Raw genomic sequence first — 14065 nt, 5'->3', positions numbered from 1 at the left:
CATACGTGTAACACCCACAATTTTTTTATTTTGTTTTGAACTGTTCTCACACCTCTTTGTGTCACTAAGTGCTCGTTTGTTTCTTCTGAAAGCTACATCAATGAAAAATATTCCATTAGGGAGGGGAGTAAACACTAGTTGTCTGTGCTCGATCTCAGTGACTCCAGCCTGACAGTAGAGTATTTTGAACTGTAATTAGGTTACTTTTGATCTGCACCACTGTGTGTGAGCTCAGAAGCTTGCCCGCTGATTTTCATGGCTGTCAGAATGGATGTGGGGTTTCTTTGTAGCTATGTGGTGTTATTTCAAAAGCCATGAGATGCAACACTGATTTTCAGAATAAGGAAACAGAGAGATTATTTCCCACTTTGCACAAGTGTCGAGAAGAGAAAGAGGCTACCCAGTACTATAATCTCTCACAGCTTCATAGGTTCCTGGTCAGAGCAACAATTGCAGCTCTCACAAGACCCATGACAAAATCCAATATAGAAGGGCTTTGGTACATCCATCAGTAAGACTGTGTGCTAACCTAGTGCTGAAGGGCTTTAAGAAACACAAATCCTACTGATACCCACTGGAGTTTGTCATGTTTCATATTGGAGCCTGAGACAGGGTATGACCATCTCACTGAACCTAATCCTCTGCAGTCTCAGGCATGTGTTTAGTACCAGAAGCTCAACAGAGATCTTTGCATGCTCCCATGAGCCACAAGCATTTCCCAACAGACTGAAGATGGACAGACATAAATACCCACAACATGGTAGTAATGTGCTGCCAGAAAGGTGAAGGGACTGGACAGCTCCATGAGTGCCTGTGGTATCAGAAGCAATTAGCTTAAAATGTGAGGTCACCTACTTAAATCTCTCAAAACCTTTCAATTTCTTGGGCCTTTTCTTCTATCTGGTTTGTTTCCAGAAGTGAGTTCTTTTCAGCTGGCGGTTCTGCATTTTTGGGGATCAGCTGCACATTTGTGGTCACTAGCTGGAAGCAAAAGGAGGTTTGAAGAACATGGTTGTCTCCCGCACCTCTTTTTTTCACTTTTTATACTTGTTTTTTGCCAGGCACCAACCTCCACGATGGGCTTTGGCATTCTGTTAACATCAATGCTAGAAGACATCGCATTACCCTGACACTGGATAACAACGCTGCCACTGCTAGCCATGCAACCACTGTCTCAAGGATCTACTCTGGAAACAGCTACTATTTTGGAGGTAGGTTGATTCAGACAGATGCAGGACAGGTTTTCTTAATGAAGACCTTCAGGTGCTCACCATTGAAGTCTCCCCATGTGCACAGTTTTTGCAGCCAAGAGTGTATGTTATACTAACTGATTTTAGGCCCCCTGTTGAGCTGCAGAGCACTTGTGGGAAGATGGAAGAGTCTTCTTGGTCAGTCCTTAAGAGGGAGAAAGGTCAGAACCCCTAACAGTAGCCAATGTGTACCTGCATCTAGCTGACAAAACATACAAAAGCTACATAGCTGTATTAGCCACAAGGGTTTTCTTTCTAGTTAAAAATCCCGAGGACTACTAGTATTATTGATATTCCTGTAAATATCACTGTCCTCAGTAACTTTAAACTTCAGAGCTTAATTGACATACAGCTCAGATCTACAAAGGTATTTAGATACTGTGCTCATGGAAATGAATGTAAGCTCTGCTCAATTTTGAAAATGGAAAGAACAGTCTTGAAAAATACTACCTTCTGTTTTCTGGAGTGCAAGCATTAATTTAGGAAAAGGAAGTGTCATCAACTGTCTTTTTACCTATTTCTGTGCACTGCTTACTGTAGTGAGGCTGTGATGTTGATGAACCCTCTGCGCTGCCCTATACAGCACTACGTGAGGATGCACAGGAGGCTTTGGATCTTAGAGCTGACCAAATACTGAGAAAGCTCAGATATAAATGGTTTTCTTGCTTGCTGTCCACAGGATTTCATCCTTTTACTCTGTGTGTTGCTGCAGCAGAAGAATTTAACCCATTTGCACCGTTTTTTTTATGGGAGTCAGTTGCTATCAGCTGTGGAGTATAAATAAGATGGGAACCCCCCACATTCTGTTTTCGCTTAACACATGTGAAAACCTCATACTCTGATATTTCCAGTTGCTGAGTGCACTTCACTTTTTCTTTTTATTCCCCCCCCCCCCTGTCTCCTTACTGAAGGATTTATAACACAAGATGTTGCACGGCACAAGGAGTGAGAACTGAATAGTGAGCCTCTGAGTTCTTGCATCAGGAAATCCCAGCAGAAATAGATGAAAATTCCAATATTCTTCTCTGCCTCTTCTCTTTTTCCCACAGGGTGCCCTGACAATTTCACTGATTCCCAATGTTTAAATCCCATTACTGCTTTTCAAGGCTGTATGAGGCTCATCTTTATTGATAACCAGCCCAAGGACCTCATTTTAGTTCAGCAAGGCTCCCTGGGGAATTTTAGTGATTTACACATTGATCTGTGTGGCATCAAAGACAGGTAATTATTGTTTCTTTTTTCATGTATTTGTTCTTTTTTCATCCTAGTGCTTTATAAATACAGGTTGTATTAAGTGAAAATTGTAATCTGCCAACATTACAGATATTAGGCATAATAGAACTACTAATAGAAAATATTACAGCAAAGGTAGGACTGGAGGGGAAATGGTTTCAATTACATGATGCTCTCTTCACGTTGACTTGCGGGAAATAGAGTATGCAAATTCAATCAAATTACAGATTGGTGAAAGGATTAAATTTTATGCATAAACAACATTTGATTGCTTTGAAGTTTTAAAGGGAAATGAAAGAGAAAAAAATTATTTGATTCATCAGAACATGTCATCCCCTTAATATATTAGCTGGTTTTGCTTAAGTAGATCATTTACAGTTTTTCTTGTTAGTCATTAGAGCACAGCACATTTATAATACAGATATGGTACACCTCATGCGACATACTGGCCATTCAGTAGGACAATATAATGATGAAATGTCTGTATCTACCAGAGACACATTTCAGTTTAACTACTGCTCTGAATCCCTCCTAAGCTGAAACCTGACAGGAAACCCAGATTTTCTCATAAAGAATAGAGAGGAAATAAGAAACCAATTATTTTTTTTTTAAGTATTTCCTAATTTCTCCTTTGCTTCCTATGGATTTTTAGTGTCTAAATGTTACTGAATTATTTCTGCAACTATGTACTTTGAAGTTAATACATGGAATAATAGGCTTTGATGTTATTTTATTTTATTTTTTTCAGTCTAGCAAAGTTCTGAAAAATACTGCTGGAAATTTCATGTGCTTCAAATAGTTAAGGGGGTAGTAAAGGATGCTTTGGAAATGCGTTAGGAGCTTAAGCATTTAACATGATTTTTTCAGACATTGCTTAGGGAGGTAGAGCTGAAGGCTGATCTCCATTATTGCTTACTGCAGGAGGAATCAGGCTGCTGGAGCTGCAGTCCTTTGAAAAGTGGGCAAAAGCTCTGTTATGTGAGACCTTTGTGCTCACCTTTGTATGTTCATGTTTGTTAACTTATACAGAGAAAATGCTGACTCTGCTGATCAAATCTGTTTCCATGTTGAACGATGACTGAATTCAGGGGGATACGAATTTCACACCTGGTGTGCCTGAAATGGTAGATGGAATTAACAAGATGCAGCTGACTTAACAGAAGGAAGGAAAATATAAATTTTCCTGAGAATTAAGAGAAAGTATTTTGTTGTTTTCTTGGAAAAAGATTTTTTAAGATTGAGTGGACCATTCAAAGGCAACTTGTATGTTTGTGTATTGAAACAGAAGAGAACTCTTCTGTTCTGATGTAGAGGTGCTGTGGGATGTCTCCAGTGCCTTCATTATCACCAAGTCCGGGATGCAGTGGGCATCTGTGGTACTACTGTGAGTGTCTTGCTTACCTTCAGTATCCCAAGGATGACCACCCTCAGTCTGTGCTCATCCCACACAATCATTCAGGCCAAGGATCCAAACGTAGTAAGAATGATGGCACTTAACATAATATTACCTTGAATATATCACACATGTAAACAAAAGTTACATGTGAACTAGTGAAGATGAAAGTACCATCTTCCAATGAGGGTCTCTGGACAGCCTTAAATTTATGTGTCTGTACTATATGATATAGGTAGATCTATAGTAGGTATGACCTATAGTAGATCGTATTGCAGATGTGATATACCTAGATCATAAGGTAGATTTGATCACAAAACCAAGGCAGACTTAAAAGAAGGGGGAAAAAAAGGATTTGATTTACAATTGCCAAAAGTGATTCTCTTACGGCTGGATTTAGTGTATGAGTGGAGGTGCCCTGAAGGGGGAGAGAGAATCCTGTGGTGTGGGAAGGTGTTGGGCTGAAGTTCAGAAATTCCCCACATCACAGAAGGGTGCAAGCCTCACTGGAGCCATGGAGATTGCAGCCTTCTCATTGAGTGAAACACCCAGCGCCCTCTCCCCCCGCCTGGCAATTCCAGTAACTGCTGAATTTGTTTTGCAGGGAATAAGAAAGGATTTTTTTTTTCTAAATCATATTACACATTTTACACATCTGGGGCACAATTTTGAGAGAGGCTAAATTTACAGAACTGATTTCAGGAAGTTAAAAAAGTTGTTCAAAAATTCACAGGATGAAGTACTGCTGGTGCAGTACAGAACTCAAGAATAGTCATAGCAGCTAGGGACAGCTGGAAAGAGGGATGAAATTCAAAGAAAATAAATAAGGAAAATACAGACAAGAGCAAATCCTTGGTGTTATTTTATCAACACAATTATTTCTAAGCCTGGGGGTGAGCTGGGGAAAGGCTGAACAACAAAGTATTCATGGAGTCTGTTACCATTTTTGAAAATTCTAGGTTCTGCAAGCCTATATTACGGCATAATTGGTTACTACAAACTATAGATGGAAAGTTCGGGAGAATAAGAGGTTTGAATTCAAATCTAAAGACTGCATTGCACTGTAGTCTGCATGGCATATGCTTGAGTTTGTTTTCAAATCTTGTGCAAATTGGTTCATTGCACAAAATGTCAGACCCTTCCTGTCACTGTAAGTTCAGCTAGTCACGGTAGCTGACCTAGTGCTCTGTACCACAGCAGCTCTGGGCTGTAGGAAAGTTGGGATCTGGCTCCAGGCGTACAGTATCCAGCTGCTCATTCTCTCTATATAAGGAGTGTTAAAACTGTGTAAAAGCATCTTCTTCAAGAAATGTGGTCTTTCCTTTCTTAATTATAAGATTTATTGCTGTGTACACTGTAAAGTACGTGTTTTTGTAATTTTAGTGCATGTGGGAATTGTGTACCTTAATTAACATGTAAATGGGACATTTATCTTGGTTATCTAAGCAAAAAAAAACCTCTTTTGAGGAATATGCCTCTATTTAGAAAGTAGTTTAATTGTTACAGGTTTGTAGGCCAAGTTCATTCCAGCCTGGGCTCTGAAAGCGGTGGGTAGGCAGCTCACTACATCTTGTGCCTCCTCTTAAAAAGAGAATTAATGCCTTTGTTTTGAAAGATGATAAACCAGGGCTATTATTGGTGCCAGAAGTATGTTTTCACGAGAAAATCTAGTTGTGTAAGCATATTACAGATACACACACCCCCACCCCCATGATTCCCTGTATAAAGTGACCAGCCTTAATTAATTTAAATGGAGCCATCTGAGGAACTAAGCCTTAATATCTCATTATTTCTCTAGTATTTGGACTATATGTCTGCTCAAGTGAACTTGGCATGAATGCCTTCTGACTCCCTGTATTTGTTATTTCCATCCTTTAGTAGCTATTTATCTGGAAATAAATGCCTTGTCACTAGCTGAGGTATCAGAGTACACACAAAAAATGGCAATGTCCATAGAAATATAAAGAGTTCTGCCTTCTTTCAGTTTGATGTCTGGGGAGACAGTGCTAAGTTAAGGTGCTTTTGGAGACACAAGTGAACTTGACCCTCTTGCTGACCCTGCTTTGAGCAGGCAGCTTTTGCTGGAGACCTCCAGAGGCTCCTTGCAGCCTCAGCGATCCTGTGAATGAGGCCACTCTGTAGCTGCTCTGGTCTTGGCTGAGTGGGATGTGTCTGTGGGGGCTGAGATCAGCAGATAACACACAGCAAACTCATATTTTATGTGCTTTCAGTAGGGCATTGAGACATTGTAGAGTCTGGGGTTGAACACACCAGTATGGGTTGTCCCAATGATGGAAAAAAAGCTAGTTAGCATCATCTGCTATTAAAAGACTGCTTTTTCTAGGCCTCAGCTGCAGTGCCAGCATCATTAATGTTCCTACTGCTGCATATCAAGTTGCTCTGATTTGCCATCCCCTTGTATAGTACCTACATGTTGTCCTTAGGTGACAGATCTGTGCAAAGAGAGGCATCCCCAATCTATTCTTATCAAAGCTATGTCTGCTCCACAAGCCCTGCAAAGTAGTGCTGTATTCCCTTCTTCACCTCCTTCAAGATAAAACTGTTTCTGCAAACTGTTCCTAGTGCCTTGTGGAACAGGAAAGTATAGATTCATAGAATTATTTAGGTTGGAAAAGACCTTTGAGATCATTAAGTCCAACTGTTAACCCAGGACTGCCAAGTCCGTCTCTAAACCATGTCCCTAAGCGCTGCTCCTGCATGTTTTCTAAGCACCTCCAGGGATGGTGATTCCACCACCTCCCTGGGCAGTCTGTTCCAGTGCTTAACCACCCTTTCAGTGAAGAATTTTTTCCTAATATCCAACCTAAACCTCCCCTGGTGCAACTTGAGGCCATTTCCTCTTGTCCTGTCACTTGTTATCTGGGAGAAGAGACTGATCCCCACCTTGCTACAAGCTCCTTTCAGGTAGTTGGAGAAAGCAATATCCCCCCTGAGTCTCCTCCAGACTAAACAACGCCATTTCCCTCAGCTGCTCCTCATAAGACTTGTACTCTAGACCCTTCACCAGGTTTGTTGCCCTTCTCTGGACATTCTCTAGCAGTTCTACATCCTTCCTGAAGTGAGAGACCCAAAACCAAACCCAGTATTCAAGGTGCAGCCTCACCAGTGCCGAGTACAGGGAGACGATCATTTCCCTTGTTCCACTGGCCATGTTGTTTTGGATACAAGCCAGGATGCTGTTGGCCGCCTTGGCCACCTGGGCACACTGCTGGCTCACGTCCAGCCGGCTGTCGACCAGCACCCCCAGGCCCTTTTCCTCCAGGCACTCCCAGCCCCCTGCCCCCAGCCCGTAGCGCTGTGGGGGGGTTGCTGTGACCCACGGGCAGGACCCGGCACTGAGCCCTGTTGAACCTCATACAACTGACCTGGGCCCATCGGTCCAGCCTGTCCCGATCCTCTGCAGAGCCTCCTGCCCTCTGCACATCAACACTCCCTGCCAGCTTTGTGTTGTCTGCAAATTTGCTGAGGGTGCTCTCAGTCCTCTTGTCCATATCATCGATAAAGATATTAGAAAGAACTGGCCCCAATACTGAGCCAAAAGTGGAATCTGTAGAAGGAAGCATTTTTTCTTGTAGCAATGTGTGTGTAGGACTCTTGGCATTATCCCTACTGCCTGCCTAGTGTAAATCCAGCTTCTTTTTTTTTTTCTTCTTCTTTTTTTTCTGTTGTTTGTAGTATGTATATGTGCTGTGGTTGTCCAAATACACAGATTGCTTAGTCTTTTCTGAGGAGGTTGCAAAGTGTGGTGCTTACACTGCTCCTGTTATGAAGTGTTAGAGGTCATGGCTGCCTGCAATGTATTTATTCCTATTCCAATGAGAGGTAAAGAAGAAATGAGGCAATATCCTGCTAAGCCATAGAAGTCTGCTCTGTATTTAAAAGAAAGTAGATATCATTTTATCCCTCTTTGTTGTTGCCTTTTCAGGATTTCTGCTTGGTTAGGAATGCAGGTGCACATCAGGGGTTGTTTGCCTTATGCTGAATTAATAAGTTGGAAAATACACTTCCTTACAGCCTGCTGGCATTTCCCCTCTATGGCATGGTACGGAGCAGAAAGTAATAACCAAGAGATGTTGGAAAGTGAAGGTGCTATGAAGTCCTTGAACTCAGAGACTTTTTGTTGGGGAGGAAAAGAGCACCTTGAGTATCTATGCAGTCTTTTGCAGTAGTACATGTAATATATTGACCGTCTATGACGAAAAGCTATCTGGCATAGACCCAAACAAATAAACGCAGACTCTCTTTGAATTTATTTTCAGTTCAGAGTGATATAGATTAAGTTCATGACTACAGGGACCATACAGCCCTCAGTTCTGGTGTCTTGCACTATAAGTTTTTTTGGGGAAGGGAGGCATTTTCGGGGGGGTGTGACATATTAAGCTTAAAAGCTGCCGGGGGAAAGCCTGAGCAATAAGAAAGTCTAATGAGAACAGAATAATGCTTTCTGTCTTTGGCCCTTAATTTGTAGGGAGGACGTAAATGTGAAGGGATGGGTAGGTGACAAGCAGCATAAAAAATTAATTTACTTCTCACAGATGCTGTAAATCAGAAGGGATCCACTCCCTTCTCTTGGGCCCCACTAAGTCTTTAGTTTTAAGTGGATGGCCAAGCTCCATGTCCTTCACCTGAAGGTAGTGTGTTACAGATCCAAGCTGGAAAGACTTTGCTAAGTACTTCTGGTTAGACAAAAGAAAAGAAAAAAATACCCAAAACCCAAACAAAAAACCCACAAACCACAACAGGATGTCTTTTTCCTATGGTGTCTTCACTTATGCATTTCCCTCCTCAGTATTTTACAGCATTTGCAAAGACTGCTTGACCCTATCAAACAGCCTTCTGGAAATGGGTTAAGGATGTGGTTACAGAAACTTCTCACTCAGCTGGGTAAGAAATCACAGCTGCATCTAGCGCAGCAGCCAGTTGGGCAGAGCGTGGCTGCTGCAGAGCTCTTCTTTCAGTCTTTTTAACATTGATGAAAGGCACGAGGCTGCTGTCCCCACAGATGCCAGTGCTTCCCTTCCCTGGCTAGCATGTGCCTGTGGCAGAACAGAGGGTTGAGTCTTCTTGTGCCTTCTCAGACTGACAAACCCTGAACTGTTTCTTCAGAAGAGTGGTAACGAAAGTATTGGTTTCTCTAGCGCTAATAAGGATTCTCAAACCTGAGGTTTATTTAGAGCTGTGATGGGCCATAAACTTAGATCAGTTGCCCATTTCTTCATGTGTTTTCTCTTGTTAGCTTAAAAAGAAAACATGCTTGCTGCCATTCCCCTGATCTAAGCGGGACCCCTGAGCCATAACACTGATGCCAAAATACCCAGCTCTTAACATCTACAGCCTTCATTTTGAAATTTGGGATAACTGGCAACTCTACAAATCTTGAAATACAAAACAGAGCCAGTGAGAAAAACAGGTGGGCAACTGTGTCTGACTGAGGAGCAGCAGTGGGTTGAGCAAACCCTGTGAGGTAAACACTAGTCAGGGTTGCCACTTGGTGATTAACTGTCCTGGGTTCATTAGCAGTCATGCTTCCAAATTTCTGTTCTCTGTAAACATACAGAGAGCCAAAACTGTTTCTTGAATGGCCCTGTCTATATGAAAAAACATGAAATAGGTCTAGAAAACATCCCATGCAAAGAAAGATTAAGTCTGGTTCTTTAATCAGAAGAGATTGCTGAGGGGAGGCAGCATAATGGTCTCCAGGTACTAAAAGCCTGCTGCAGCACAGAAGGGAATAATGATCTTTTCTGACCAGGATGTATAGGAGAGCAGCCATAGCATAGACTGCCTGAGGAGACTGTCAAGTCTCTGTCACTGGAAGGCTTTATGAATAGGTTAGATGAGTCTGTGAGAAATAACAAACGCGGGTATGAGTGATCCTGCCTTGGGGTGTGAGCATGGACTAAGTGATCTTCTAAATTCCCTCCAGCTCTGTGCAATTCTGTTGCATTCACTCAGGCTTCTCCTCTAGCTGGAACAGCTGTGTCTTGTTCTTGCTTTAAGGGTTCTGAAATGTCAACAACAACACTGCTTAAGGAAGAAAAAAGAAAAAAAATAAAACGAAAAAAAACCCCACCTGAAATACCCCAATCCAAACATGTGGGAATTCAGCTCGGCATTTCTCACAGCTGTGAGAAAGCTGATATGGTAGGTGTATCTCTCAGACACTCTAGGGCAGTGCTGTGGCGGCAAGTAGGGACTGTGTAGCCCATAGGTATGGTTTGATGGCTTTTCTTTAACATGAAGTGTATATGTTAAGCTTGGAGTATGAGGAAGTGGGGGAGAAGAAGCCACACTTATTTGTCACTTCCCTGATTTGGTTTTTGATTCTAAAAATGTGTGATTCATTTTTGCAACTGCAAGATGAAGCTCTGTGATTGCAGAATTTAATGCCCTGGTTTTTCTTGGGATTCCTTCTCTGCAGATTCCATGATGTCTAGAATGACAATTCAGCTCAATCTGTGTATCTTTCTTTGATGAACAGTAACTTGGTTCCCTTCTGCTTGGCTCTCTATTTTAACAAGATCCTCTGACTTCTTGGAATTCAGGTGTCTGTCGCTCTTTCAGGTGTGGTCAAAATGAGAGTGAGAAGTTTGTAAGCTGTTAGGAGAAAGCAGAGACTGTAACTAGGAACATCTTCCCTAGTAAATCAAGCTAACAACTGTGTGCTGATTCCTTTGCAATCTCTATTTCAGTTGCTAAAAGATTAAATGCAAATCCAGTTGGATGTATTCACTGACTTCAACCTTGGCCTGACCAGCCTTTCCCAAGAAGTATGTCCTCTCTGGGCCACTCAGAGGTGGTGCTGTGTGCAGCTCTGACTATAAGAGTCTGTCATTCAGACCTCTCGGCTGTTTCTAAAACTGACACGGTTCTTTTGTGTGCCACAAACTGTTCTCTACTAGGAGAGATTAAATAGGCTAAGACTCTTCAGCCTGGAGAAGAGAGAGCTAGGCAGGGTTGTACGATGAGGAGCAGCATGAAGGAGGTGAATAATAAACAAGAGTTTGCTGTTTCTTACAAATTCGAATCTTACACAGCATCAAATTGGATGTTGTTAGATGCTGCAGAGGTCAAGTATAAAGGAGAAAGCCAATAAAGCATACATGAATCCATAAGCCACAGATTGCTGGAAGCTGGCAAAGTGTTCAGTGGGATGCTCTTAAAATTATTTCATCAGCATCTTTGCTGTGACACTGTCAGATTAAGGAAATTGGAGGAGAGGCACTGTTGACCTGAAGTGAAATCCAGAGGGAGATGATAATTTTTGGACTAGTAAACCCACATTCCTTACTTTTTTAAAAACATCATTTTCATTATGAGCAGCTTTTTGTACCTTCATTGTTCAAAACCAAAATATACCCTGTCATAGCTGTACTAATCTCAAAATACATTGGTATCTGACTGTGAATTCTGCTACATACCAATACTTTCTGCACTGTGTTTTCTCTTTCTACATGGCAGTGGAATAGTAGGGGTGTGAGTCTGTCTGTGTGTGGGCAAACAATAGAAGGCATAGCCTGGAGGGAATTCAGGCAGCCTCTCATTTAAAAATAAATGAAATGGGTAGGAAAACAAATATGCAGATGCTGAGAATTTGGCCACACTGTTGAGAAGCTTTGGGATTTCCCGTTCAGCAATTGGCTGGAATCATGTTTTGGGACTAGAAATACTAGCTTCAGTCCTGAAGCTGAGTTGGGTGTTTGCTGTGGTTGGCATCCTGTTCAGAGAATAGATGTAGGAATTTGGGCTCAAGAGATACTGCAGCACAAGAGTTGCCATGGATATTAGGAAAATGTGCCAGAAAATCATTAAACCTCAGTCCAGAAACACTGTGGATTTCCAGCCCTTCATCATACGGCACAGATGCTCCCTTTGAGCCAAGCAAGGCTGTCTGCTCCTATAGCAGATGTACCCCCTTGGAATATAGCAGCAAGGGCTGTGGTGTTGCCTGCAGCCTGAAGGCATGAGCTGATTAATCTCATCCACCTCCTGCATGCAGTGGGACAAACTGGTGTGCGATGTTAGTTACAAAGAAGAAAATTCCATTTCCAGGAGTTCTTGCACTCCATGTGTACACAAAGAAGTAAGATCTGGTGTGGCTTCTCCTACCAGTTCCCCTAACTCTGTAAAGAAGAAGTGCTTAGGAGGCGTTCCAGTTGGGATAGCTTGTGCCAAACAGCTGTCATAAGGGGAAAACCGGCGTAATTTTCCTCTGACTTGACACCTCTCATGGAAATAGTCTCCTTTGCCCCTCAGGATGGTGCTAGACAAATGATTGCTTCCACCAGGCTTTTGAGGCGCATCCTTAAATGTGTCACATCCTCTTGAGACACATCCTTAACAATGGTGCTGGTTACATAAATGCTTTTGAACTCCTCAACCCCCATCGAAAAGAATGTGGTATATAAGTTGGCCAGTGACAGAGAAATGTCTGTTTAGAAGCCTGAAATTTCATATGATTCTGCTATTCCTTCCATGGCTGAAAGAAGTTGAAATTATTGACTTTTTGGTAGCAAAGTTTACCCGGACAGAGGTAGAGCTAAGGCAGATGCAGAAGCACAAGGTGGTGTACACCCATAGTTATATTGTCGTAAGTTCTATATACTATTTGTGCTTGAGTATATGACCAGGTATTATTGGGATTAAGGAGGCCATTTATATGTTGAACATGTCATTATTCAAAAATGAACTATGAGGATAGTCAGAGCCTGCTTTCCTTTAGGCTCAGATTCACGTGAAGACATAGATAAATGCATGTGTTGCTCTCCCTGTCTACAGCTGCTAGGGTACTTTAATCTGATTGCTGCAGTTCATGTTGATTTTGTGCTGATGAAGCTTTGACTGAGTTGTCCTATTTTTACTTGGCTGGCACCCTGCCCTTGCTATAGCAAATACTGACAGTACTTGTCAAGGACAACACTGGGAACTTCAGTTCCCTGAAGTGACCTGGGGGAGGGGGGAGGAAGGGAAAAAAAAAAAAAAAGATTCACGTTGAATCCACCTTGGCGGATGGATGGATAGCGCATCTTGCAGGACATCGTGGGAATTCCAGAGATCTGCAATGAGGAACACAAACCTGACCTCAGATATTTTCTTATAAATCCTGGCGATGTTTCATCTCTAACATCAGCGGGCAGACACAAACACACACTGATATTGCTGTCCTTATTAAACCAAGATTCATCTGCATATTCCAGTTCTCCTAGCAAATACAAATGGAGGGAGCAGCATGTGGTATACATAATAATCGCTGCAGTGGGATTGGCGTTAACAGCTTACCTCATTAGGGAGAAGAATACTGAGTTGATTCATGAGTTTGTTTCTCTGTACTACTTGAGTTACGGAGCACAAATAACATCCTTAGTCTCTATCCTTTTATCCCTACCCATGTTTTAACTGAGAAACTTCTTCGGATATTTTCTAAATATTTTAGAAATAAATTAGCTTAAAGTGTTCTTTTTTCTTGCTAATAGAGCTGACCTTTTAAATCCTGCTTTATGCCTATTTCCTTTGTAGATTCCATTAGATTTTACAATCAATTTTTGCTCATAAGAACTAATAAATTTTTACTTTTTACTCCTTTCCTTTTAGTATGGAACTTAACATTGCTTCATGTGTTGTACTGTCAAAATAGGCCTTTGGGAAATTAATTACTATTGCAGGTGAAAGGTGTTAGGATAAATCTGATGAAAGCAGTCTCTTTTCGCATTTCCCCAATCTCCTCTAAGATTTAATGTATGCCCTGCAGCAGAAGCCAAACTTCATATGTTGTTTTTTTTTTCCCTCAAAGTTGGCCATGCAAATGAAAAAATACCTTGGCTAATTATGCCCAGTGAGTTTTAATTTTAATTATTACAGTCCCAGGCTGGGATTGAAAAAGCAAACACTTAATATTGCATTCACCTCCACATAAATACCTGCAGTGCATTGCAGAAAGAATGATAATAATAGAAAAAAAACCCACACCACCCACAATTTGGCATCCATTCTTTTCATTTTCTCTAATATCCCTATTTTCAGTATTTAATGTCTTCTCTGCAAAAATTGTAATTATTTCATAGTCCAGATTATATTTTTTTTCCCCAGGAAATCCTCTTATGATTCCCTTCTTGGTTTTATAGCAATGAGTTGGATGTTTTTAGATCACACTCCTTGAATTTGGATGCTG

General features: G+C 41.6%; 1 protein-coding gene across 2 annotated transcripts in view; it reads left to right on the top strand.

Annotated features, from left to right (window-relative positions):
* CNTNAP5 (contactin associated protein family member 5) overlaps window positions 1-14065 on the top strand; it is a 296864-nt gene that overhangs the window by 161273 nt on the left and 121526 nt on the right. For both annotated transcript variants that reach the window (XR_008823617.1, XM_056349942.1), the window contains exons 9-10: window positions 1062-1211; window positions 2300-2471. Coding sequence is in view for 1 of the 2 variants with exons in the window: in XM_056349942.1 (XP_056205917.1) it covers window positions 1062-1211; window positions 2300-2471 (322 nt within the window). In the remaining variant the exon portion in view is untranslated. The remainder of the gene's footprint in view (window positions 1-1061; window positions 1212-2299; window positions 2472-14065) is intronic.

The sequence above is a fragment of the Falco biarmicus genome, chromosome 8 (assembly GCF_023638135.1).
Source record: "Falco biarmicus isolate bFalBia1 chromosome 8, bFalBia1.pri, whole genome shotgun sequence".
Classification (NCBI taxonomy): Eukaryota; Metazoa; Chordata; class Aves; order Falconiformes; family Falconidae; genus Falco; species Falco biarmicus.
The sequence above is the reverse complement of the archived record's forward strand: the minus strand, read 5'-3'. Positions and strand labels throughout refer to the sequence as shown.